Source organism: Sinohyriopsis cumingii, chromosome 2 (genome assembly GCF_028554795.1).
Source record: "Sinohyriopsis cumingii isolate HCF-2022 chromosome 2, ASM2855479v2, whole genome shotgun sequence".
Taxonomy (NCBI): Eukaryota; Metazoa; Mollusca; class Bivalvia; order Unionida; family Unionidae; genus Sinohyriopsis; species Sinohyriopsis cumingii.
This window is the reverse complement of record NC_142962.1, coordinates 54,636,347-54,664,213: the sequence shown is the minus strand read 5'-3', so window position 1 is coordinate 54,664,213 and position 27,867 is coordinate 54,636,347. Positions and strand designations below refer to the sequence as shown.

The following is a 27,867-nucleotide window of genomic DNA, read 5'->3' as shown; positions in this document are numbered from 1 at the left end:
TGTTATCAGAGAGTACAATAACTACTGCTATTATCGCCCACAAGCGTATATTCATTTCCCAATGGGCAGTCTTATTTCCCTAATGAGACCCTCACTAATTTTATCTCATCTGAGGTAACCTTGTACTCAGTCTGGCATAAACTAGAATTAGCAAGTCAAAGGTTTAGGCATATTTAATTTGCATGTAATAACACTGTATATCTTCCATGTGATTCTTGTGACAGCGGCCATCATAACAAGAATGAACTGTTACTGAAAGGTGCTTATTAGATAATGGAACAGAAGTTCTCTTCAACATGAAAAATATCACAATTGTCAGTTAACTGAATAAAAATCATAATCACCTTGTAACCCTCTCCAGAGGCTACAATTAAATACCACTTTGAATACCTACAATCGTACACATGGACACAAATTAGTTTCATCCAGCCATCTCTCACAGTCACATTCACTGAAAGCAAAAAAAGTCTTTACAAGTTCATTCATTTTTCAATTGTTGTTTGTTAATATTGCTATAAAAATACAAGAAGCTGCAGATAACTTTGATAACAAGAGCTAATATCATTGCTTACAATTTACTAAAATTAATACATTATTTATAAGTAAAATGTAAGGAATGATACGAGCCCCTGTGGCATTAACCACCTTTATCAAATTGCAAACATATAGCACATCATAACAGCTACAAAGATATACACTCTGAACACACATATTCTTACAAAATTATTCCTTCATTCATAAACCCCCTCTCTCTCTCGCCCACATACATTTACTAATAACAAAAGTCTTTCAGAGTCCTTATATATTTTTTTAATTGAAATTTGATTAAACAGTTGAGAGCAAAATGAAAATAAATGTTGTACATTTTTCTTTTACAATTCAGTTAGAAAGTATCATGTTTCACATAAGCTGTATTTGGGTCTGATCCCCATTTCCACTTACTTTTTGTAGACTATCACTTCTCCCATATACATATAATTTTTGTACTCTGAAATGAATAATTATTTTTTAATGTATGTAAAATTACAAGAATTCAAGCAATATGAACATTTGTATTTAGTATCAAACAGCAAGGTACAGTATAAAGACAGTATTTTATCAAATAACATACTAAATATTTTTGAAAAATATGATATATGTAAAATCATTACAATTTCTGTAAACTGACATCTGGACATGTGTTAACATATTTTACAAATTCTGTTTTCTTCCAAAACTGACTATGTTTGGCAATATTTTTACTTACTGTAAATGGAGATAAATTCTGTATATGCTGCAATTGTACTTGACAGTATACTATCAGGGCTGGACATTAATGGTTGCCCAATTGTCCAATGCATGTGAAACAATCTTAAGGACAAATGAAAGGTAAATGAGTTTTTCTGACTGGACACATGAATTTTATAAGTTACCAATAACAATTTTAAGATGATGTGATGAAGTTAATTTATATAGCACACCAGTCTGCCACTGCTCTCTTCATAATAGTTATAAACCTTTTGATGAAATATTCAATTCCTTACTCCAAATGGAATGCCTCCTACAAATACTCTGTCTTACCAAAAAGTATTCAAATTGATGCTTACATAACAGACATGCATCACATATATTTACAACAATAAATGGTATTTCAATAAAATCAGTGATCCAGACTAACAGATATTTGCAGCTTAAGCGTGGAAGAGTATAATTATGTGTGTATCAAACCTCAAGAGGTCAAGTAGGGTAACATGAAATCACCACTAATCATTACTCAAAATATTCCACAATATGTTGCAATATCTCTTAGTGTGATAATGGTGGTGTGATAGTCATAATCCAAGAAACAAAACTTATTGTAAATGGCCTGTGCAGTGTAAATAAAATTAAACACAGTATTTTATTCTAAACCATTAAAGATAACTATGCAAGTCCCTGGAAAACATTACAGGTAAAAACCTTCATTTTTCACCTACAGTAAAATTATACTGACAGACTATCCCTTCTGGCAACAAAAACTGTCTCTCAAAAGATGGGGTCTATCATGATAGGTCATCTAATTAGGTATATAAAAAAAATTGATCTATCCATTAAGAAGCTGGTCACTAAAGACAAAATGCATAACAGTCCCCCAAAAGTGGTCACTCCAAGTTTATAGTACAGGCAAGTCATTCCAGCTTCAGATTCAATAAATATAATATATAAAAGTGATGAAATGGCTCACTCTGCACATTAGCAAGATACTGTATACACAAAAAGATATTGTATACACAAAAGTCTGTCTTACAAATTGCTAGAATTATGCTTCCTTCCAATTTTGTCATGTTTATCAATACCATGCCAGACCATGCAAGCCCACCTCCAGCACATAGCCTAGCCTAACTTAAATAGGACAATCAAATCTTAAATGGGACAGTCAAATCTTGAATGGGACAAACAAAACTTAAATAGGGCAATATAAACTTTGAGAAAACATCTATTATTACATTCCTGATATATCCAGTTCTACAATCTTCCATCAATACAAATGTAATGCAAATAGCCATACAAGTATGCATAAATTGGCAAGAACATAGTTGCTACAATAACAATATTCAATAATATGAATGAAGACTATTGGTGTAGGATATAAACCTTTAATTAAATAGCAGCATCAATTTGATTGTTATTCCTCAATCATGAATTCTTTTTACAGAAGCATCAATAATACATGATTGTGGAGAATTTTTTGTGTGACTCAAAACAGTTTGAATAAAATCAATGATGCACGTGACTGCAAAAAAAAATATTAAAAAAAGAAATTCTTGCCTGCTTCCATCATCCATGCCTAATAAAAAATACAGATATACTGTTGTGTATACTTTCAAAAATAACTTGACCCTGACCTCGCACAACGTCTGACAGACAATATGAATGCATAAATATTAAAGACCAGTTGTTATTGATTCAACAATCCCTGTATGATGTCTGTCTCTTCCAAGGTATGGGACTTATAACCATACAAGAAATGCTCTAACAGAAATTTTAACCAAGAATTTTAAATGACCTTGAATTTGTTCAAGTGCCACAACAACGATTAGGGCACATGGTTATGTAAGGAAAATGATCCCTAATTCTGATGTCCATGTAGATAACTAGCACTCTCCAAGTTTAGGATTTCTGACAATAAAGAAAACTTTAAACCAAATTCTTAACCAGGATATTTAACTGACCTTGACACTGTCTGTAGGTCATAATGAGTGTAGTGGTGCACAGATATCAAAAAGCTGCATAATTCACATACCAATTATTATAAATAAAAATCACAGAATTTGAAATGAACACTCAAATGAGATTTTAAAACTTAACCAAGATTTTTAAATGACCTTGAACCTGCATGAGGGTCACAGGGTCTGGAGGGATGTCATGCTTGAATATGAAATGGCAAATATAATAGCTATTCCCCACAGGGTTTGGGACCTATGAGCAAACAGAAAACTTGAATCTAAAACTTAACCCAGAACTTGCCAGAAAATCACAGGGAAAGTTGATGTGAAAGGACACAAGGGCAGATTTTCCTGATCTTAAAGTCCGAGTATGACAGCTAGTCCTCCTGAGGACTTTTAATTATAACAATACATAATACATAACTTCATCTAGAAACTTAACCCTGATTTTTTAATTGAACTTGTCCTTTCATAAATGAGTATGAACGGGCAGAGCTGCTTGATTCTGCAGACCAAGCTGGATGTGCATGATGATAATTTGGCTGCAATCAATGATGCTCTGCCCTCTCTATGACAAGCAAACTCAGGTGATGAATTTCACTCCATTATTAACTGTATTTATTTCAAGAGGATAAGAGCTACATTTATACGTATGCATCTGCTTAGGAAACCAAACACTGTTAACTTTCAAACCCTAATGATCAATGTGAATACTTTATACTAAATTTTTGAGAAATTATGTAAATTTTGTATTATGAAACTTTAAATGATGATGTAATCTTCCACTAGTCTGTGCAAACTGTACACCATTCCATGTACACTTTTATGAATTTATTTGTACTACCATACCCTGAATGGGGTCTGCAGTGAAATTAAATATCTCCAATGTTTAAATGACTAATGAACGTTTTACTCAGGCAAAGCTTTGCACAGATTTTCAGTCTATGTTTTTTAAAAAGGTAGGTTAAACTGACCCATTATAATGGAATAATAATGCATCCTAAATTAGGTATCAAAAAAGCATTTGGAGGGTACTGGCTGGAATACAGTCCAAGTCTTAGGATTTCCCATCTTGATCACTGATACAGTTTAATGTCTGAAATCTCCACATGGTTTCAACATGGGCTATTCCAGCAAAACATAATTAGGATCAATGAGAGGCACTTTTGAGTTATTACCAATAAATGCAATTAAAAAGATTTTTTTTTAGCAATTTCTTTTTAAGTATAATCTGAGCACCTTAACAGATACTTTTTTCAAAAGTTCCTTCCCTTAGTCCTGTGCACTTCAAAAATGGAACAGCCCTAAATTAACACACTGGTACTGAATAAAAGCAGAAAGCCAGCACATGTATATTTAACTGTTTCAATATTAACATGACGATGTTAATAATAATGTCCAGCACTGAATAAATTTGAACAGATCTACTACATCAGCTGTTTTAACATTATTTATAAATTAAGAATAGTACAAGAACATCGAATACTCCAGAATGACACTGGTACCCTAGTTCTGAATGGGAAGATGTATATTCATGTCTCGGCAGACTTCCTCTATGCACTTCAAGAGGTGATGCATATCCTCAGGGAAAAGGTATCCGATATTTCCTATTCTGAAGCAGTCGGCGTTCAGCACTTTCCCTGGGTATATCACTTGATCTATGGAAACAGAGATTTATAACTTCAGTTTCAGTGAAACAGAAAACCTTACATCAGTAATTTAGAAGAGATTCTACATTAGTGTTAAATGAATATGAAACCATAAAGACAATACAGTCAAACCTATCTTAATTGGCTACTTTTGGAAAGTGACGATATCCTTATGCCAGATTACCACTGCCTAATACAGGCAATTTGATGCATTAGAAACTCAAGTGACCCTTTATGATCAGCAATTACCTAATTAACTTCACAGCAGTATGCATTAGGGTTTAATGGCCTGCTGGCATAAAAATGGCTACATGGTGCTGATTAAAGGCAGGCCTGACAGTAACTGTGTTGCAAGCAGCTTGCAGAAATACCCAGGTCAAACTGTTCAAGATGCTTACTGTATTTTACCAATGACATCAACAGCATGCCAGCCTAGTAGATTATGCAACAAAAAGGCCAGAGTCTTTATGCCATGCCCACAACGAATGCATTAAAATAAAATGTGTGAGCATGCATACTGCAGAATGAATTGTCTTAGCTTCATAAGGATTCATTCCATATATTAAGAAAACCCTTCAATTGGTTTTGCAAATTGCAAGCAAATGAAAAACTAGCCAGAACTTCAGCACACATTTTCTATGACTATGACTATGATCCCAAAATCAAAGGGCAAGAGTGCACACTTCAAAATGAATTGTTTTAGTTTCATAATCATTGATTCCAAGTATCAAGAAAATCAATTAAGGGGTATACGATAAGCAAATGAAGAACCCTTACCAAAAATCTTAACACAAATTTTCCATAAATCTGACTCTGACCACAAGGTCAAAGGGGCAAGCATATATGTTACAGTATGACCTGTCTTAGCTACATAAAGAAAATCTGTAAATTGGTTTAGAAAATAAAAGGAAATGTACAAACTTCAACCAAAACCCTAATGCAAATTTTCTGTGAATTGTCTTAGCTTCATAATGATGAATTCCAACCATGAAGAACCTATAAAATGGTTTAGAAAACATTAGCAAATGAAAAACACTTCTTGCAAATTCTTAACAAACTGTTTACACTGGTGCCACCCATGCCAACGCTATCAGAAAAGTGACTGCTACAGCTCAATCCCCACTACCATAGGCATGGCAACAGATGGGATATGCATTTTCTCTGATATGGCTGTGTCATTTTAGAGTCGTGTCAGTGATAACTGGGTGTACTGCAATCATTATTTATTAGGTTGCAGGAAAATCCATTAACAAGTAACAGCCAATTTTCTTAACACTGTCACTTACCTTATAAAAATATTCACTTTTTATTTAAAGATAAATCCCTTCAAACTCATAAGATACGGCCCAGAAAGTAATGTCTGATACTCCACTGTGGGTAGTACTGAGACCTGCATCCACTGATTTACGAATTGACTTTATAGTACTTGTATTAAAAATAGTCCCAGTTCATGAATTCTTCACATTACACTGAATTTACAAACAAAGGAATGTAATTATTTTTGTAATTTGTTTGATGCAACCTTTAATTTCCAGACCAAACAAACCATGAACAGTTCATTTCTTCTCTAACAGAATGGTATACTGTCTGCAACAATTGCCACACGTAATTAGTTACTGCATAATTGTTTATTATTCTAAATTCCAGGCAGTTTTCCTTTAGTAGTATACACCAAATGTACCTTGAATTATATGTTAGTTTTTTCCCCAGAGATGCTCCCAGGAATTTCCCCCCTTGTTACAAATATAATGGGGAAGCAAAACATAAATGTGAGGGAGGAAGAAACATTAAAAGTTCAATATTTACATAACACTTCAATATCTCCTTCTTCCTGCGGGGCCCCGAGTGGCCGAGTGGTCTAAAGCGTTCGCCGTTACGGATCACTGCCATCTCACCTCTGTCTGCGCCGGTTCGAGTCTCAGATTCAGCCAATGTAGATATGTGAGAAAGCATGCCAGTAGCTTCTCGTGGGTCGGTGGTTCTTTCCTGGGTTTTCCCGGGTTCTTCCTCCACCATTAATACTGGCCGCCATATATGGCCTATCGTGTGCTGAAAAATGGCGTTAAACCCCACAACAACAACAACAACAACAACCTTCTTCCTGCCCCACTGTAAGATGCCTATTGAAATCAAAATCTTTAAAAGATGTTGCCTCTAGTTGTATAAGCATTCATCTGTTGATTGTTTCTGATTGTTTTCTTTATTATGTGTGTGAATATTGTTCTGTACCATGAACTCACAGTTGCTGTCTGAATGGGTATATGGATAGCTTAGCCAGCTTGAACAAGTTTGAAAACTGATCTTTATGGCTGTTATGAAGAACTGTTTACAGCTCGCAACAAAATAATATTTTTCACGAACATAAGCTCTGCCATAGTTTAACGTTCTTGAATTAGTACTCTACTGACTACTAAGGTTATATTCCATTAGGTAATAATTTGCCCTGAGGTCAAGTGTAAGACTATATAATCTTGTAACTGGAAAGATTATTCATTCATGTTTTAAGATCTAGCAGAATATAATCTGTATTAGTGTTGTGTCCAGAGGTTAATTTGGGCTGGAATTTATTTCTTCCAATTATTTAATTCTGTGATTATTTTCTTTGGATATATAGAATGCTCATTAAAAATTATATTACTGGTAAGAGACATTCACTGGAATTTATAGCGAATTAAAACCTGGAATTATATTACTGTGTTTCAACAAAAGACTGCTGGTACATCAACATGATACAAGCTGCTACAGGCACATCAACAACTTCTGTGTTGGACTTAATTTTGATTTGCACTAAAGTTTATTCAGAACTTTTATTATTTGGATTTGTGTCTGTAATTCTAGGATTATTCTGGATTTTAATTTGCAATACCATAAGTTTGGGTGGTTTTTTTTCTTCATTTTCACATTGTATTCTAGAAAAGTAAATTATTTGTCAAATTTTACAGTTTGTTGCTTTCACTCTTTCATGTTACTTATTTAAGAGCATAGACTTGTAAAGCTAAGGCTAAATAGCTTTGTATCACTAAATTATGGTAAGAAAAGAAATGAAAATTGCACTCTACTTTAAAATTGTCTGCATTTTAATTCAGCTTGTTTGTCAGCCTGTTCTACATTTAATTTCAAAATGCTTCTGAAATTAGGGATTGACCTGGAATGCCATCTTTTTTTGATCTCTAGCATGTACATCAAATTCATATTTAACATCATGTTCAGGTTCAAAATCAATCACTGGTATCTCCATTTACACTTTCCTAGATCCAATAATCTGATACATTTCCTAATTTTAAAAATAAATTGCCTTCATCACAATGGTCAGCCAGTTGTTGTTGTTGCTGTTGTTGTAGGGTTTAATGCCATTTTTCAGCACACGATAGGCTATACATGGCAGCCAGTATAAATGGTAAAGGAAGAACCTGGGAAAACCCCAGAGAGAACCACCAACCCACGAGAAGCTACTGGCAAGCTTTCTCACATACCCACATTGGCTGAATCCGAGACTCGAACCCATACAGACAGAGGTGAGATGGCAGTGATCTGTAATGGAGAGTGCTTTAGACCACTTGGCCACTTGGGGGCCCCTGGTCAGCCAGTATTTGCTAAATGAAATAGTCATCAAAAGATGAATCATGCTGGGAATCAGACATTTTGGGTCTTATAGATAGCCCATACTTTAATCATGCATTTGTAAACTTTCCTTGATGCAATGTTCAAACTGGGACAGAATGCTTGTTCTTGGGCCCAATGTGCCAATCAAATTTAGTTTAACAACCAATGATGTCAAGCCGAAGAAACCAGATGTGTAAAGAGATACAAAAATGCCCATTGTGATAAGCACTACAATATTTCTACCAAGTTCACTTGTGTCACAACAAGCACTTGAAGGGTGAACAACTGAATAAAACTGTATAATGCACCGAAGTACAGTTTCATATGCATGACTTGAAACTTGCAGGATTTCTCATGCATCACCACTTTCCAAGAGTGTGAATGGTTGAGGAATGATCAATTCCACCAATGAGGCTTGGGAATCATTATGTGGTTAAGAAATGATCAATACCACAGAGGGACCAAATATCTCACCTGGAGGCCTGACCATTTAAATTTAAAAATTCAATATTAAAGCTGCAAGAAATACGATTAAAAAAAGCTATATACAAATCTGAACTTAATGAAATGCTCTTGTAGATTTAAAGAATATTCAGGGAAGAAATTAAGGATATTGAAACATTTTGTGACAGCAAGGTGTGGTTTAACAGATTGTGATTAGCAAACTTAAGATTCTGTAACATGGAGAAAATTCAAGTGTCAAAACAAGTCCATTAGTGAAAATATACTAACATGATTATTAATACATTCCATTAATGAAAATACATTAGCATGATTAAATATAATTACAAATGAAAAAGTCATGAAATGTTTGGCAATGGAGGGAAGTAAATATGAATATTAACCTTTCTCATTTAACCTGGAGTAGAATTCTTTAAAATCAAAGTTAGGATCACTGGGAAATCGGTAGGAGGTAATGATGTATCCCTCATGACTGGAATCTAGAAATTCTTTGAAGCCCAGCTTCCTCATTCCTTCCCGAAGTATCGACCTGTTGTCCTTGTACCTGACAAAATGGAGAGAATGTTATTCTGCTGCTGATGGAATCATTCAAAATACTGTATTTCAAAAGACTTTCTGAATTTCTTCTTCCCTGATATAGGTCCTTTGAAACACCCAGTAGGGAAATGCTATAAAATGTTTAAAAAATGGATTTTTATGCAAAGCCAATCAATAATGGACAGCACATACATTAAACCATCATCCAGGCTAACACCAGTCTACTGTCAACAGTTCAAGAAATCATGTGCTTAACAGCAGCATAGATCTCATTTATAAATATGCTTACACTCTTCAACACTATAAGATATCAGTTTCTGCCAAAATTGTATTTAGATTCAAAGAGAGAAAGAGAGCAAAAATTATTCTGTATCATAGAACAGTTAGCACGTACCTTCCATCTGCCAGGTGCTCACATTAAAATCCATGTTTTTGGTAGCCACATTTCTGAATATACTATTTTCTTTCAGTATTTTTGCTGTTGTTGTGGGATTTAATGCCATTTTTCAGCACAAGATAGGCTATACATGGCAGCCAGAGTAACTTGTGGAGGAAGAACCCTGGAAAACCACCAAGAAGAAACACCGATCCACCAGAAACTACTGGCAAGCTTTGACAACCACCTACTGTTTCAGTGTTGATGTCCATTAATGTCAGTTATACGTTAAATAAAATCCAGCATACATGCCCGTCTGTATGAGGTAGCTATACCTATCTAAGAAAGGTTATAACTTCAATTTAAACCAAACTACAATGGCAAAGAACTGATGCTAGCAATTCTGAAAACAAACAAAACACTGGTGAAAAAAAGTGGTTCATTTCCACATGTACACTGGTTGACTTGTAAGTTTGTGTATATAGATTGGGTCATATTGTGTGCTCAGCACTGAAGATGCCCGACTATTTACCTGATCTGCAGATCTGAACAAGACCAAGATCTAATGCAGGGGATTTGAATGACAAATGCAGACTAAAGTTGGTCTTAAAAATATTTTTGGCACAAAACATAAGTTCCATGAACAGTACCTGTGAACCTGCCTCATGTTTCACAAGTCCATTAGGGTGTGTTGTCTTGAACTAAACTGGGTTTCTGTGCAGAAACCATTCTATTTTTATTACACTTACCATGACCTTGACCTTGGATCAATAAAGCCCAAAATATATAGGTTCCTTCTTTAATCATCAGTACAATGTATCCTAAGTCCTAAGACTAACCCCTTAATGCTGAGAGCCAAACAAGGAAGCTGCAAGTACCATTCTTCCTATAAGTCTTTGATATGACTTGGCCGACCTTCAACCCCACGACCTCCCCCACCTGCGACAGACGCTCTAACCTCTAAGGCCACCGATGATGTGAATCAAAATAAGGAGCAGTCAGACCAGTGGATGTATGGACAACGTCATAATATGACATGCTGTGGCTTGTAAGCGAGCATAAAACAAATAGGTTTCCATTACTTCTGTACATCTATCAATAAAAGCACCCTGTCACATTATTGATAAAAGCAATGAAAAGAAATGAAGTGTACAATGCAAGATAGGCTGCAGCAGAGCAAGTCAAAACAGATATAAATACAACGTATATTCACAAACATAAAATGTAGATACTGCTGCATTCCCATTTCAATTCATCTTCCGACATAAATGTCCTTAAAATGTTAAGACTATCATGTTGCTATAAAAGAACTGTCTTTCCAGTCCCAGGTGCAAAAAAGCCCAACTAATCACCTGCCGAAATTTCTCATCTGAAAAATAACTTGAACAAGTGCAGTGTAAAGTCCAACTTCAGTGATTTGTCCTTCTATGGCCCTGATACATGAGAAAATTTAAATAATATAGTGAATCTGACACATGTTAAGGGAAGAAATGAGTCAACAGAGTGCTACTTATCAATGTCACCATGGATACAAGAAAAGGTTGTAATAACCAACATATATTAGAATGTGTGTAAAATGCACAATTTATTCTAAGAATAACATAAACCAAGACTTAGCACATTTACATTTCACTACTCACATGTCTGTGTCAAGGTCATTAATTATTAATTAAATAATAGTTTATATAATGTACAAAGCACTTCAAGTACTGGACTAAACCAGCTCAACTAGACGCAAAATTCAATTTTGGGTTTTTTTTATAATTTAAATTATATATATATATATATATATATATATATATATATATATATATATATATATATATATATATATATATATATACTTTTTGCCCTGGTGTGCATGATGGTATGCAATGAAACTTAGATTACCAATGAATAAAGTCCAGTGACTGCCTGTTTCAAGGGTGTGTAATGCAAGAAATCAATATATTTTTTACATGTAAACAAATAACATTCATTCACTGTGGCCGTAATAAAACTGCAGCAATTGGTGAAGAGGATGTATAAATTTAAAAGCTACACCACAACCTTGCTATATCCAAATTCATGTTATAACAAAGCAATTTAAGTGGACTTTCTGTGGACCAGATTCATATTGGGGTGTTGGGCACACTATCTGAGTGTGAAGCATAAGATGGCACAGAACAATTAACACTCGCATAAAAGATGTTCAGTCTGGCCAGCTTCAAGGTGGTGGCAGGGTCCCACTATACCCTGATAAATCTGTCATCTAGTTATACCTGTAATGATTTTTTCTACTATGCTTAAACTGAAATGATGTCACTTTTAGGTGTTCAATTACAAGAATATCTGTAGAAAAAACACAAGAATAATGTAGGAAAGAATAAATATTAATAATTATGCGCAAACTATATCTTGTACTTTCCTACCTGTAACTACAATGGACTTGACCACATCTTGTCCTTCCCTCCATTATAATGGACTTTACATTCTGTCCTTCCTGCTCTTTTATTACAATGGATTTTACATTAAAGTCTAATTGCATGTATGCTGCTTTTTTGCTATACATACAGTTTCTCAAGCAAGCAACTTGGAGATCCATACAAACTGTATTTGTAAGTATTTTTCTTGGTTTTTTTTCCCTTGCCCACTTGTCTGCTAGAATTCCACTGGGATAATAATATAACTCAGATTTCTATGTGCGGCAGCTCATGTCTAATTCATCTCAACCATCTTATGATTTAAATTTTTTAAAGGTTTTAAGACTGCATTAAAGAAACCAAATGATTTTCTTGATTCGCTGATGTAAATGATTACTTATAATAATTTGTATATTTGCGCATTTCACTCACGGTCAATTCTCTCCCTCTCCCACTCTCACCACCATGCATCATGTTATGTGCTTTTTCAACAGGGGAAGAGCAGTAGCTACGTTAAAGAACTTGTTCACAGAGATATATGGAGCTTCACGTCCTTGCTGCTCAGTCTGCCTACCTCTTGGCTCGTCCAGCTAATCCTCCAGCCTCCTCAAACACCTTCAGGGCCTGGTTGAAGGCCAGCATGGTGTGGGTGGGTGGGGTAAACCTAAACTGGGAGCTCTGCTCTAGGTTTATATACTGATCATATGCATCCAGACTCAGGCTTCGGGAGTTACCTGTAATGTACAGAGAACTTTACCTCGAGTTCATTCTATGGCTCACCATGTTCTATCCCAACATCTTTTTTTCTTCATTATGTACTACCTCCTCCCTAAACTCCTACATGACAGTGACCCAGAGGTAATAACCCTCTTCAAAAACAGTGACCCAGGGGCAATAACACAATCCAAAACAGCGACCCTAGGATAACAATGCCCTTCAAAACAGTGACCCAGGGGTAATAACCCCATTCAAAACAGTGATCCTGGGTCATAAATACCCTCAAAGCAGTGATTCTGGGGACATAACCGAAATTTCATGCATATATCATATATATCCTCCTGTTATGACTGCATGTGTCAAGTGTGATAAAAAAAATATTCAAAAATGTGTGTTTTTACAATCTTTGTGTTTTTTTCTACACTTGACCCCCTTCAATATACATTCAATGGGAAGGAGCCAACACTTACATTTCTCACAGATGAAAAGCACATGGACAATTTATATACCATGTTTGGTGAATTCCCCACCCCCAGTTTAAGAAAAGATTTGAGTTAACGACAGACGAATAATCACAATATCCCTGACATAACAGTGTGGAATAATCACTGCTATTTCCTGTCAGCTTCAACTTTGCATTTACCCACAACCTTAGCATTACCTTACCATTTAAGCAGCTTTTAAGACTTTCTTCGTATTTTTCTTTGATAAAGAATGGGTAAACATTAACCGTACCATAGCATTTAAACAGTTTTTCAGACATTCTGTCATCCTGCTTTTCTTTGAAAAAGAATGGGTAAATATTAACCCTACCTTTGCATTTAAGCAACTTATCAGAATATTTGTAAATTCATTCTCCTAGCATAAAATCGGAGTATATCTTGGCATGACCTTTGCTTTTAATCTATTTGTCTGACTTTCTCTCACTGTATTCTCCTTTGAAAAAGTACATGTAAATATTGGTATTACCGCTACATGTAAATATTGGTATTACCTCTGCATTTGAGCTGCTTTTCTGACTTTCTCTCATCCTACATTTCTTTAATAAAGTACAGATAAACTAGCCATTACCTTTGCATGTAAGCAGCTTGTCCAACTTGGCAATGACATAGGAGAAGCCAGGGACACCTTCTAGACACTTGTTGGCTGAGCTGACCATGTAATCTACACCACCTTTCTTGAAGTCTAAGGGAACAGCCCCAAAACTACTCATAGCATCAACAAAGTAACTCACATCTGCAACGGAACAGTGCTACCAAAATAATCATCGATGAAATCTGCTGTTACATATAGATCATTGATAACATTCGGTAATATTTATCCTGACTTATAATTATTATACTGGTTTGCAAGATTATTTGTGTGGGTTGTTTGACCATTTATATAAACTGTTCTGTCAGTATAAAAACATCTAATTTCTTCAGAGGGGCTAACAGCAATAAGTACAGAATTGCATATACCATCATACACCTCTCCCTTGATAACTCGCGCACAATGGGGTCCACAAACATAGACTGCACTATAAGCGAGGCACTTGTTACCGAGGGACCTCCAAAAATTGAAGAAAAAAAAATCACTTTGACATCGAGAAAACCGGGGTGGGTGGGTGGGGTGAAGCCGTGTTAGGGAACTGGCTGTTTAATGAATGAATCCTCATTTTACAATCATGTCGATAATAATTTTTAATAATGTGCTTTTTCTAATGAAGTTGTTCTTTATTCTCAAAATATCCAACATACGAAAGATCATTCCAACTGCTATTTATTTTCTTGATGACTCTGGAAAGAAAATGTAAAAAGTTGTATGAGCTATTTTTAAATTTGCTATTTCATAGTGTTGATTAAAATTTCCAAGTCCGATCTACCATTTTCAATGATAAAACAAGCGATACATCTGAGTTTCCATTACCAATTTTGATCTCAATTTTCTTCAAGTTCAACAAATAGGGACAATTTTGGGGGATATTTTCGGGTTTAAAAAATGGGATCCATGCCTGACACCATGTTATAAGTGGGTTCACAAGTTATCAGGGTGCGAGTTATCAAGGGAGTGGTGTATACAGGAATCTCCATTGGATTTCAGAACCAGGGTGAAATACCAATTAATGATGAAACCTGGAAATCGGAGAATGGACCTCAGATCAAAAGAGTGAGGAAAAAAGAATTGTATTATGAAAGACTGACAGCTTTTCACACTTATGGAGGAATATATTTAGATATCTTACCAATGAATTATCCCCAATCATATTTTAAAAAATTCTCATTAAAGTCTAATCAATCTGCTTCCTCTTCTCCCTGCAAATTTTTACATCAGTATTTGAGTTGGCAAGCTAAATGTAAAAAGAAGCAAGAGGCCCAAGTAGGCTTGATATTGCTCACTTGGAAACATAACTAAACAGTTGACCATTTCACTAATCTGATTTAAGCAGTGGTGTAAGAAAACATGTTATGTAAAATGATCTCCCAAATGTTACATCATGCTGATTTTACCTGTTTTACTATATGACGATTTAAAAAATTTCTTTCTAAAGATGAAGGCCTTGTTAACATTGCTTATAAATTAAGTCAACAATATTGATGATAAAAAAACCAACAGATCACAACTATGGCTTCAAGAGTGGTAAGAAGCCCAGTCAATCAGATGCAAAATCTCCTCATTAATATTCATCAATCTCACTCATTACTGAAACAGTCCATGATCCTGATCATAGAAGCATATATTCCAAGTTTGGGTCAGATTGCATCTATGGCCTCCAGCGAGGTAACAATACCAGCTAATCAGATGTGTGGATCTCTCTCATTCTGTCATTACTGAACCCATTTAAGACCTTGATGACATAAACCTGTTTCAATTTTGATTTTTTAAAAAAACAGCTAAAATATATGACTTTCTGAGGGGGTAACACGGACAGCCAATCATATGCAAGATCATCTCATTATTATGCAAAGATGGTAATGAGATATGCACATAAACCACACTTGATCAAAAATGGATCAGAATTAGGGCCTCCGCCATGGTAACAAACTAAACCAATCATATCCAAGATTATCTCATGAATACGCACTGATTTCTTTCACAATCAAAATCATCCAATAGCTTAATGATACAAGCACAAATTCCAATTTGATCAAAATTAGATTTGAAATAAAACCTCCAGACTGGTAACAAGGTTAACAAAACAGGTGTACGGTTAACATGCAATAATATTGACACTATCAAACTCGTCAAAGATTCTGATGATATAAACTCATATTACAAGTTTGATTAAAATTAGATCAGAAATATGGACTCCAGAGTTGTATCAAGCAATTTTGACAGACGGACATACAATGGACAACATATGAAGCATAAAGGGTTATAACTTAAGCACCCTTGACTTTATGTCCAGGTGAACTACAAAAAAAATAACAGAAGACTACAAATTGCAGTTAACTATTGCAGTATTACTTTAGTTTTTTCCTTGGTTGAGTAAGCTATGCCAAAATAACAAATTCTCAGTCTTGATTATTTAATCTAATGACAAAGGGGGTGACAAGACCATTGCTATTTTGATCTGGGTGTATTATCATGCCATTAAAAAAGTTTGACATTTACCTTAAGGAAAACCATGATTTGATTATCAAACTAGGGTGTTCATTACGTGTTGACATTCCCTTGGAGTTTTGGGGTCATGTACACACACACACTCATCCCCTCAGAACTTCTAAATAGACTCTTTGTGTCTAAAAAAATAGACCCAACACTGCCTCTGACTGTGTCAGATACGAACAAATCTTATACAAAATGTGGTGTCTCACCTGCATCTGTTTAGCAGTGTATTCCCCATGTAGATGATCTGCAAAACCTACAACACAAGACTTTAACGTTATCAATGCCATTACCACCTGAAAAGTGGTACCTGTATCTCACAAAAGTTATCAATGCCATTACCACCTGAAAAGTGTTACTGGTACCTCACAGAAGTTCGTAAGCAGCTGAAATGAGAATATAATAGAAAAAAAGTTCAGTTTGAAACTGACCTGGGATGTACTTCTTCACAACTTGCCCAACATCCTCAACTGGGTTAAAAACTCCTGAGCTGGTTTCACAGTGCACGATACCAACAAGGGTGAAAGATTTGTCTCCCTTTAAAATACCCTCCACAGTTTCAACACTGACTCTGCCATCCTCGGGGAAGACTTCTATGTGATGTGGAATCCCAATAACTTCACAAATCTTCGACATCCTCTTACCATAAGCACCATTAGCCAATATAAGGGCCTACAACAAAAACAAACTAGCTATTACATTTTTGAATATGAAATATATAAAAATTATTAGTGAAATATCTTTTGTATCATTTTCTTTTCCTATATTTTCATATGTGAAAAATATATATTGTATTTTATTTATGTGGACATGCAATATATCTATAATGCCATGCAATACTTGATTGTGTTTGCCTATAAAAATCATACTTGCATCAACATACATGTGCAGTTTGTGAACTAAAGAAATGCATGGAAACTGCACAAACATTTGGACATGGGAATGACAACAAAAGCTGGTGTGCTGATTCACTCAAACGTGCTTTATGGTCAGCTAGGATCAAATAGTTTTTAAAATGTCAGATATTTAATTTATGGCAACAGATAATGTCATGCCAAACCTATCATTCTCTTAAATCCCTAATATATTTCTGATATAGTGATGAATACAATTGCAGTGAACTTCCTAGAAGATGTGATGCCAAAGGATTTAATATTCTAGGCATATACAGACATGATTTTGGTCCACCATTAAAAAAAGCCAAAAAATGTGCAGTAGGGTTTGGTGGTCCTCCCACAATGGGATCTCAAGGGATGTCACCCCTGATCTGAGGGTCAAGTGGGTGATTGGCCACTGGCAAAAAATGCACCATACATTTATGTCAAACTACTCCTGGTGGACCATATTAACTTAATATATTGCAGAGTTGTTACTTCATTACCAAACAAAATCATTTAAAAAATTAACAAACTTACCAAAACTTTCAACAATATATAAAGAATTTCACAATTTACTTTGTCACACCAACTTTTTCTTCAATAATGTTAGTGCCAAAGCTAGTACATGTGCATGTCAGTGTTCACACAGTAATTCAGTCACAAAAATTTGTTCATTTTGCAGCAAACATTAAAATACATTTTCCTCCTTTCCAAACAAATCTGTCAAATAAAACACTCAAATACATCTACTATATACAAATAATCACATGAATTCACTTGCCTTTTCCTCTACTGGACACAACCTGTTGATACTGATAGGCTAGTCTTGCTATTTTTTCAACCTTGATGAAGATTTCTTTTGCTTTCCTTTTTATCACCACTTACTTTTTTTTGGCTTAATTTATCTGTATGCAGTGTCTTTTGAAGGTGTTGCACTTAAACTCTTCCATCCACTATTAGCAAATTCAAATCTTTCTTCTGTTGATAAAAAATGACAGTCCTCTAGGGTTCTTATGAACTTTCCAGCTCAATTTCAATTAACTTTCCACTACAGCTATTCCCATTTCCATACATTTTTCAAAGCATTTCCAAACTTTTTGTGTCCTGGTCTCTATCAGTAACTCAGCACACCATGTTTTGCAAACATACTTCTTTCTTACCATTTTCATCAGTTTCCATTACATGAAGATTCATTGGATGGGTAGAAACTTTTGACCAATCAGAATACTCTTTACAACAATCATGTGTTAAATCATATACAGAATGAACACTTTAAGGAATGGGATGGGACAAACCATTTTTTAAAAACTGGATTGGTTGTTGTTGTAGGGTTTAACGCCATTTTTCAGCACACGATAGGCTATGCAAGGCAGCCAGTATTAATGGTGGAGGAAGAACCCGGGAAAACCCCGGAAAGAACCACCGACCCACAAGAAGATACTGGCAAGCTTTCTCACGTACCCACATTGGCTGAATCCGATACTCGAACCCATGCAGACAGGTGAGATGGCAGTGATCCGTAACAGAGAGCGTTTTAGACCACTCGGCCACTCGGGGGCCCCAAACTGGATTGGAGATGATACAAAAAATGGACTATATCAAGAAAAATTGGATTCAAATCTGGAGAAAAGCAGAAATCAACTTTAAAACAGAAATATCAGGTCTAAATAATAAAAAATAAAATTTCCTTATCTGAGATAAATACCAGATATATTTCATACTGTGATACACAAAAAATACATTTTAACAGCTTTATCTGTCACAAATTTAAATATAACGTGTTCTTTTGTGCACAAGATAAACTATATTCCATATTACCTTAGGAAAAAAAAATATTCTGTATGTATTTTACATTGTGATAACTCCACATCTCCAATGAACTGATTCTAGATTCCTGTCTCTGATGTGATTACCATATTCACAAATACTTCATCTTTCAATTCAGAAACAGCAATTCAAAAGAAATCTGATAAACAAATGAGAAAAAAGACATAAACTTGTATAAAAATTTGTAATCTGACAAGCAGAGCAGAATATATAACCAAACCATAAATCTGATCTAGGCCTTTCACCGATCTGTCACAAAATTTAAAATCTTTTATGTACATACCCACTTTATATTTTACTTCCAAATTCCAATGATAATCATCTGTGAGAACAAATTTTATGTCAAGTGAACAACAGGTGAACACAAGTAATAAACCATACTCAGGCAGCAATACAGTTTTTTTGGTAATTTTCAACAGATGGACACAAGAAAATAAACCATACTCTGGCGGCAATACTGTTTGTTTGTAATTTACAACAGTTGGACACAAGAAAATAAACCATACTCAGGCGGCAATATTGTGTTTGTAATTTACAACAGATGGACACAAGAAAATAAGCCATACTCAGGCGGCAATACTGTGTTTGTAATTTACAACAGTTGGACACAAGAAAATAAACCATATTCAGGCAGCGATACAGTGTTTGTTGGTAATTTTCAACAGATGGACACAAGAAAATAAACCATACTCAGGTGGCGATACTGTGTTGGTAATTTTCAACAGATGGACACAAGAAAATAAACCATACTCAGGCAGCAATATTGTGTTTGTTTGTAATTTACAACAGATGGACACAAGAAAATAAACCATACTCAGGCAGCAATACTGTGTTTGTTGGTAACTGTCATTATAAGCATTACTATATTTTCATTCTTTTATTCACAACTGAAAAGAAAAGTTATAAATAAAACTGACTTTTCTCAAAAACTCACTTGTATTAATCAATGTTATTTTCATCCAAATTTTGGTTTTCTTCAGTAGTTCTGGTAGAACTATTTTTTTTAAGGTGACAGTATCAAAGATGGGATTTGGGGATCAATGGAGATAAACTAAATACCCACATACAATCTCTCGCCAATAAATTGTTACTAGCCCATTATTGCAAGTTATTTGATTCAATGGACATACATGCACAAAGTGAGATACTACAGAGACCAGAGGAGTTATTCCTAACCTTTCCTCCTTGTTTTGAAACTGTGGTTTGGAAAACAGACTCCACTGCATATGTTCCACTGCCCTGAATAGGTATACAGGTATACTCACCATGAGATACACCTGTGTTGATATGAAAGTGAAAATGTTTAAAATACACTGATCAAATTCAAGATGTAAAATGATACTAACAAAATGTAAACTGTATGTTCATTATTAAGTGAGTCAACAACCATTTGAAGGACATATACTTGGGTGTTCTGTCTCAGAATGGTTAAAATAGAAAATATCACTCGCCATCATCAAAAACATGAGTACAAGACACATGTTTTTGTCATTTTTTGTTTCTATTGAATTTATAAATCTTTAAAATTTAATAACTATGACAAAAATTAGAGTCATTTGTCATTTAGTATATCATAAGATAAAAGGATATTTTTGTTCCTGCTGTATTACTAGTTGACTAGTATTTTTTCACAGGTACCGTACTATTTTGCAAGAAAAAAATCAAACTTTATAAAAGCACTGTAGTAAGTATAACCTTCTTTCAAGGATTGTGAAAAATTCTCAAAAACTTTTTAAATTAATTTCATTATTATCATTGCAATTACCATCTCTTAAAGGTTGAGTTATACTTCAGCATGCAAGAACATATTATGATCTGGCAGTCTTTTGATAATAATAATAATGATAATAATAATAACAATAATAATAAACTGAATTCTGATATATTGATGTTTATTTTAATTTTATAATATTTAAAAAGCTGGACATATGGTACTCCTATGAACTCAAGAGTTCAGAATACAAAGGATTCACTTGATCTGTAGAACTCTACAAAGTTCATTTTCATGGAGAACTGTGTACATGTATTCTGCTTTCTAGAAGAGGAGGCTTACATTAAAAAATGCACTTTTAAACGAATTGCAACACTGCAAGTATGCTTTCAAATTTCTTACCTGCAACATCCAAAACCTTAGTTCGAATTCTTTTGACTAAGTTGATAAACTCAATGTCTCTTGACCCAAGATCCCTTAACATGGCCTCTTTTACTGAAGGCGCAGTTCCCAGTGGACCTGGGGTGAATAGCTTCTTGTCTTTGCCTTTGTAGGATTAAAGAAAGAAAGAATATATATATATATATATATATTCAAAAGACAAAATCTGACAATAAATATTCATAAATTTATAACTTCTTGTACTTTTAAAATGGTAAATTCCTTCTCTGGCATTTTGTTTGCAAACAACTATTGTTCACTTGAAAACCAAAAGGCCTGGGCTAACATATCAAGCCCATGATCAAAGCATTGCACAAAAAAAAATCCAAACTTCACCCCAATGTCAAAAGGTTGAGTAAGCATATATTAGAATGAATTGTCTTCACTATTCCTCCAATGTATTAACAAAACCCATCAGGGGCCCCGAGTGGCTGAGTGGTCTAAAGCGCTTTCTGTTACGGATCACTGCCATCTCACCTCTGTCTGCATGGGTTCGAGTCTCGGATTCGGCCAATGTGGGTATGTGAGAAAGCTTGCCAGTAGCTTCTTGTGGGTTGGTGGTTCTTTCACCACCATTAATACTGGCCACCATGCATAGCCTATCATGTGCTGAAAAATGGCATTAAACCCCACAACAACAAGACCTATCAAGGGTTAAGGAAATTAAAGACAAATTAAAAAGCTATGACCAAAACTAAGATCAAACGGGCAAGAGTGCATATTAACAAGTTAACTGACTTAGTTCCATAACTATTCATGCCATGTTTTTAGGAAATATGAGCAACTGCACAAACTTGAACCAAAACCTTAATGCAGATTTTTCCGCTACTATGACCTTGACCTCATGGTAAATGGTGCAAGCAAGCATGATGACTGATATGAAGTATGGTGAGAATCCATCTGGTGTTAAGGAAATATATTCAAATGAACAACTTTAATAAAAAAGATCTCAAAGTATTAACAGCAATAATGACTAACCTCTCCGGTGGCCTAATGGATAGTGAGTGTGTGTGATTTGGATTTTTAACATAACTTTTTAAAAAATTTAGTCATATCGCTAAAATGTCTGCAGTATGACAGTTTATAGTGATGTCTAGCACTGGGGCATCTTGCCGCAGACATGTAGCATGATGTCCCACCCAGTCACATTATCCTGACACCAGGCTGACTAGTCCTAACACTAACCTCTTAATGCTGAGCGCCAAGTGAGGCAGCTGTTAGTACTATTTTTGTCAGTCTTTGGTATGACTCTCCTGGGGATCAAACCCACGACCTCCCACATCCTAGACAGATGCTCTAACCACTGGCCTACAATGTGTAAGGTATATTACTAAGGTATGATATGTGCAAGGTGACATACCAGTACAATGCCTAAACTGCCACAACATTGGAGACTTTCCATTGGCCATTCTTTGTTGTGTATGGGGTTTATTTAATGTAACTGAACTGCAGTTTATATCTGAGAACTGAGTCAAAGGAACAATTTTTAAGCTTTTATCACAGAGATTGAAAGATGGTATCAGTGGCCATCTGAGGTACTCTATTACTGAGGTAGTTGTCTCCTGACATAACAGACCATTATTTCACATAATCAGTCACCAAGAGCCTTTAGTTTTTACAAAATTGTTATATTATTTTATTCTTCATCCTCAAAAAAAATATATCTCACCAAATTTTGGTAGCCAAGTGGAATAACTGAATCTGAATGTCTCTTGATACCAAATCCCCGTGTGTAGTTTCTCCTTGAGGTTTTTTTTGTTTTGTTTGAGGGGGTGGGTGAAGCAAAAACTATAAGCCCTGTAAGCTCCACTGTAAGCTCCACTAAAGTAAAGTACCTTGCTGCACAAAAGTGCTTCTAAAAAAATGACCCGTCCCCATCACATCTTGGGCAAGCTTTTTGCAGTGTCACCTTCATAGTAATAGTGCAGTCTGTATTTAAGTATATAAGGACACAGGCTTGAACAGAATCAAATACAGTTCAGGAATACCGGAAACGCCACAACTTGTAGCCCACCAAATATCATCATTCCTTATTCTTTTGCAAATGAGGGTTCATAGTGTACTTGAAGTACAGTGGAACCAAATATCATCCATTCCTTATTGTTTTGCAAATGAGGTTCATGGTGTACTTAAAGTACAGTGGAACCAAATATCATCATTCATTATTGTTTTGCAAATGAGGTTCATGGTGTACTTAAAGTACAGTGGAACAAACTATCATCATTCCTTATTGTTTCACAAATGAGGTTCATGGTGTACGTAAAGTACAGTGGAACCAAATATCATCCATTCCTTATTGTTTTGCAAATGAGGTTCATGGTGTACTTAAAGTACAGTGGAACCAAATATCATCCATTCCTTATTGTTTTGCAAATGATGTTCATGGTGTACTTAAAGTACAGTGGAACCAAATATCATAATTCCTTATTGTTTTGCAAATGATGTTCATGGTGTAAAGTACAGTGGATTTGTGAAGCTCATTCATGGTACTAATTTTGTAATCCACACAGCATCATCTAAAAGACAAACACCCAGCCTTTTAATAGCAAGGATATGAAAATGAATAGGTGAACATTTTTTCTGGCCAATTCTGACAATTTTTGGTGGGAATGGGGTAAATGACAAACAACAAATTTGGAATTTTGCACAGAAAATTTGCATAATTACTTTTTTTGTTAACCATTTTACAAAATGTATACAACGTGCATATAGTCCCAACACATTCATAATGCATTGTTACTAATTTTAACCAATAAGTTAATATCATTTGCCCAGTTTGGTACTTTGAAATTGTTAATCAAGGTTAACTTTTGCTTAGCAAAAATATCTTTACACTGATACTACCATTATCACCATCATAACCTTTTTTTTAAATATATAAAAATTAAGGATTTTTGGTTGTATTGTTAATACTAAAATAACATTAAACGATATTCTGAATAAAACTGGAGACAATATCATCTGCATACCAAAAAAAAAAGGAAGAAAAAAAAAGGACCATCACAACTTCAACGTGACAGCTAGGTTTACACTGTTAGTCTGAGAGAACATTTATACCTGATGTACCGCATTTTTGATGGTCCGACTAAACACCCCAAGACTACCCCAAGACTGTCCCAAAACAATCTCACCCTCCCATTATACATTTATACAATTAAAAAAATAAAATAAAAGGTAAAAAAGTAAAAATTATAATTATGCATTGCATAATTATCGTTTAACATCAGTAGAATTTTTACCCTTGTCTGTCATTGTCAAAGGAAAGACCCCAGGACACCCCAAGACTCTATAAAACATCACAAGACACCTAAAATAATGTTTTACATTTTAAATTCTTTATCACTTGACCAAAAAATGTTTTAATTTTTTGTGCTCAACATTTATCAAGTGTCCATTTTTAATCACAAATATTGATTTAACTGTGTACATATTCTTTTTTAGTGATCAGTTTGTATGATTCTTGACCAGAGTGCCACTGTCCTGACGTTAATTGTCTCGCGTTTATAGGAACTGAGAAAGAGGCAGGTTTAGCATCATTTTCAACTTTCTCATCAGTGTTGTCACCGTTTTTTTTCAGTTGACATAACAGAGTCATCATTGGTGATTGATTGATCGCTTTGCTGATCTACAATGTAATCTTTTTCTATTGAGAAACTGTGTATTGTCTCCAATAATGTTTTTGATGATGCTGACTTCTCAATTCTGGTAATTTTGACATCCTTCTCCATGTTGTCCATGACTTCGAAAGAAAATTTCCGCTTATTGCTTACGATTGGTGTACTCATTTCTGGAGGCTGAAATTGTTCGTTGTGTGCATGACTGCCAATATTCTTTAGAACTGGGACAAAATGATTGGCAGTCCAGATGTTACGTTTTGGACCAATTTTGCTCCATAATATGGTAAGCTGTGCACTGTTTATGATATCTTCTATATAAAACAATTTAGTCAACACTTCCTGAGTTTTGTCCAATGGACCATTCATTCCTAGGATACAGTCTGAATTGGTAAACCTACTACAGCAGAAAGGGCCATTATAGTCCATATTGATGAATATCCACCATCTGTGCAGCATGAAATGAGGGATTCCTCATAGGAGGGAGAATAGTCCATTAACTGGTCGAAGTCAGATTGTGACTTGTAAGTTTCAGCATTTTGTGACATTTCAATCGATGTGCGCAACCTCAGTTCTGACGCCAAAACTTCACTACCCGTCAACGCAATTGAAACAGTTGAAAAGGCAGTTGCCGTCGCCAGTAGATAGCAAAGGTACACCGAAAGAAGACAAACCACACTTGTTCATGATTTCTTGTGCGTTTCGATCTATTTCCACAAAATCGGATAGGATGATCTGTTTTCCATACAACTGAAAGGACTCCAGGAACTGTCCCTCTCTTGTTGCTCCGAAGCAGAGACTGTCAACACCGTAACACGACATCTGTGCTAAGCGGCATAATCCTTCAGTGTAGTTGTTAGTTGAAGTCCCCATCTCCAACATGAAACCGTTGTTGCATACATATGGTACTTTATCGTTTTCATAAAAGATATTCAATTTTTCTGCAGATAACTGCTCACATTTGGAATGATTCCATTGTTTGCAAGAGTTGCAAAGTATGCAGTCAGACGTACAATTTAAACAACATGAACCACAGGGCCAAAATGCTGCTCTTTTTGTAGCGATAATATTGCACTTTTTCAAAGCCATTTTAGATTTCAAATTCTAGATTGAACTGATAAATATTTAAGTATATGAACCGACAAGCAGATCAGATATGAACTGCAATAAAATTAATGACGTTTATATGCACACCCGGTAAAGACATGTTTATAATGAATGTATCTGAGCTAAGTAAGCACTTTTACGGGCAAGCAAAACAAACAAAAGAAACACCTTTTATACTGATTAATTAATTGTGCGGCTCATTAATCAAGTGGATTAATGCCAGGATATCATCCATTACGTCCCATTACGGCATCCTTTTTTGTTCCCGTTAATACATTAATTGGCTTAAACTCCCCACGCAAGTATTCAATAACACTGTAGCCATTAAGAAGATTAAATTCACGAGCCTTACAATTTGCCAAACAAATCACCTTTGATTTGCTATACATCTTTAATTTTGATACTGATTAATATAATCAAAGAAAGGCACACTTTTCGGTTCTCCTTTAATTAGTTATTTAATTGGCATAGGTTTTGTTAACACAATAAAATAATTAAAAGATTATAAATGTAGTGCCCTTCGGATCTGATTATTAAGCGGACCCCTGTTTGTCAGAGAAAAAGATTTTTTTGAAACAAAAATTTGTAACATTTATTTTTTTAATTGTATAAATGTATACTGGTTATGTGAGAGTGTTTAGGGAGAGTCTTTGGGTCTTTCCGTTGACCATGAGCGACAACGGAAAAACTCTGCTGATGTTATTCTATTTTATACAATGCATTGTTATACTGATTACATTATTATTTTAATTTTTTAATTATATAAATGTATGCTGGTTAGGAGAGTGTGTTTAGGGAGAGTCTTTGGGGTGTCTTGGTGTAGTCTTGGGATGATTAGTCGCTCCCCATTTTTGATGTTACTATTTAACAACCAATGGGAAACTCATATGCGTTATCAAAAGATAACACGTTGACTGGTCTCTGAAGTATCCGATCCCGTGATATATACGGTCAACAAAAAATTATGGCGAGAAAATGCTTCGGCCTCTTTCGATGCATGCATTAAATAATTTTATTATTTTTAAAACTAAACTTTGTTAATCATAATACATACTTGACCAACCGGTTGACAGGCTGAAGAATCGACTATTGAACAACACTGACCTAAAAACAATTGGGTCAAAGAAGCGGTTGTATTGTGCACTAGACGTTTTCAATACCTTCCTCAACAACGTCAGTGGCTTGTAAATAGTATTTCGCGACATTTCTGCACAATATATTCTTAAAAAGAAATGGTTCAGTTAAAATTTCAAAAGCAAACAAAGCGACTGCTTAGATAAAAATGTACCGTTCATGATCTTATCGATGGTTCTGACAATCATGTGTGCCACATGCTTGTGTACATGTCAGTGACCGTGTTCGGTGTATGAGCCCAAATTCCTCTTAGAGATTTTATCCAAAGATGAAATATTCCAGATTTGTATGTCCCCAGTACCGGATATGGTAGTAAGAACGATCAGAACATCGCTCAGCCTTTTCCGTCAGATGAAATAACATTGTGAGTAGTTGTAGGAATGCATTTCAATTTGATCTGTTTAATGATTCGCCTATAGCGGATTAGACCGATAAATCAACTCACCCGTGATGATAATGATTGGCAGTTTTGGGGCTGATATCGCCTTCTTTTAGTAAAACCATAACAAATCTGCAGCAAGACTTCGCTGCACATGTTGTAGTTCGTTTTATACTCTTACCTGTATTTTTCGTGGACGTAGAGCTACCGTCGGCTGAAAGGTTCTTTTTGGTAACGTGTACATTTAATTTCAAGAG

At 35.0% G+C, this 27,867-nt stretch overlaps 1 protein-coding gene across 2 annotated transcripts; it reads right to left on the bottom strand.

Moving 5' to 3' along the window:
- Positions 1-787: 787 nt before the first annotated feature.
- Positions 788-27,519, bottom strand: LOC149804890 (uncharacterized). Of its 2 annotated transcripts, none has more exons than XM_089945612.1 (8): positions 27,386-27,519; positions 21,338-21,481; positions 20,401-20,501; positions 16,951-17,191; positions 14,003-14,167; positions 12,789-12,948; positions 9,283-9,443; positions 788-4,843 (listed from the first exon to the last, which is right to left on the bottom strand). In XM_089945612.1, the coding sequence occupies exons 1-8, from the start codon at positions 27,417-27,419 to the stop codon at positions 4,692-4,694; spliced, it is 1,158 nt and encodes a 385-aa protein (XP_089801738.1). In that variant the 5' UTR covers positions 27,420-27,519; the 3' UTR covers positions 788-4,691. The 2 variants fall into 2 exon arrangements, with proteins under 2 accessions (XP_089801738.1, XP_089801728.1); XM_089945602.1 differs by having other exon boundaries at positions 27,152-27,464.
- Positions 27,520-27,867: the final 348 nt, after the last annotated feature.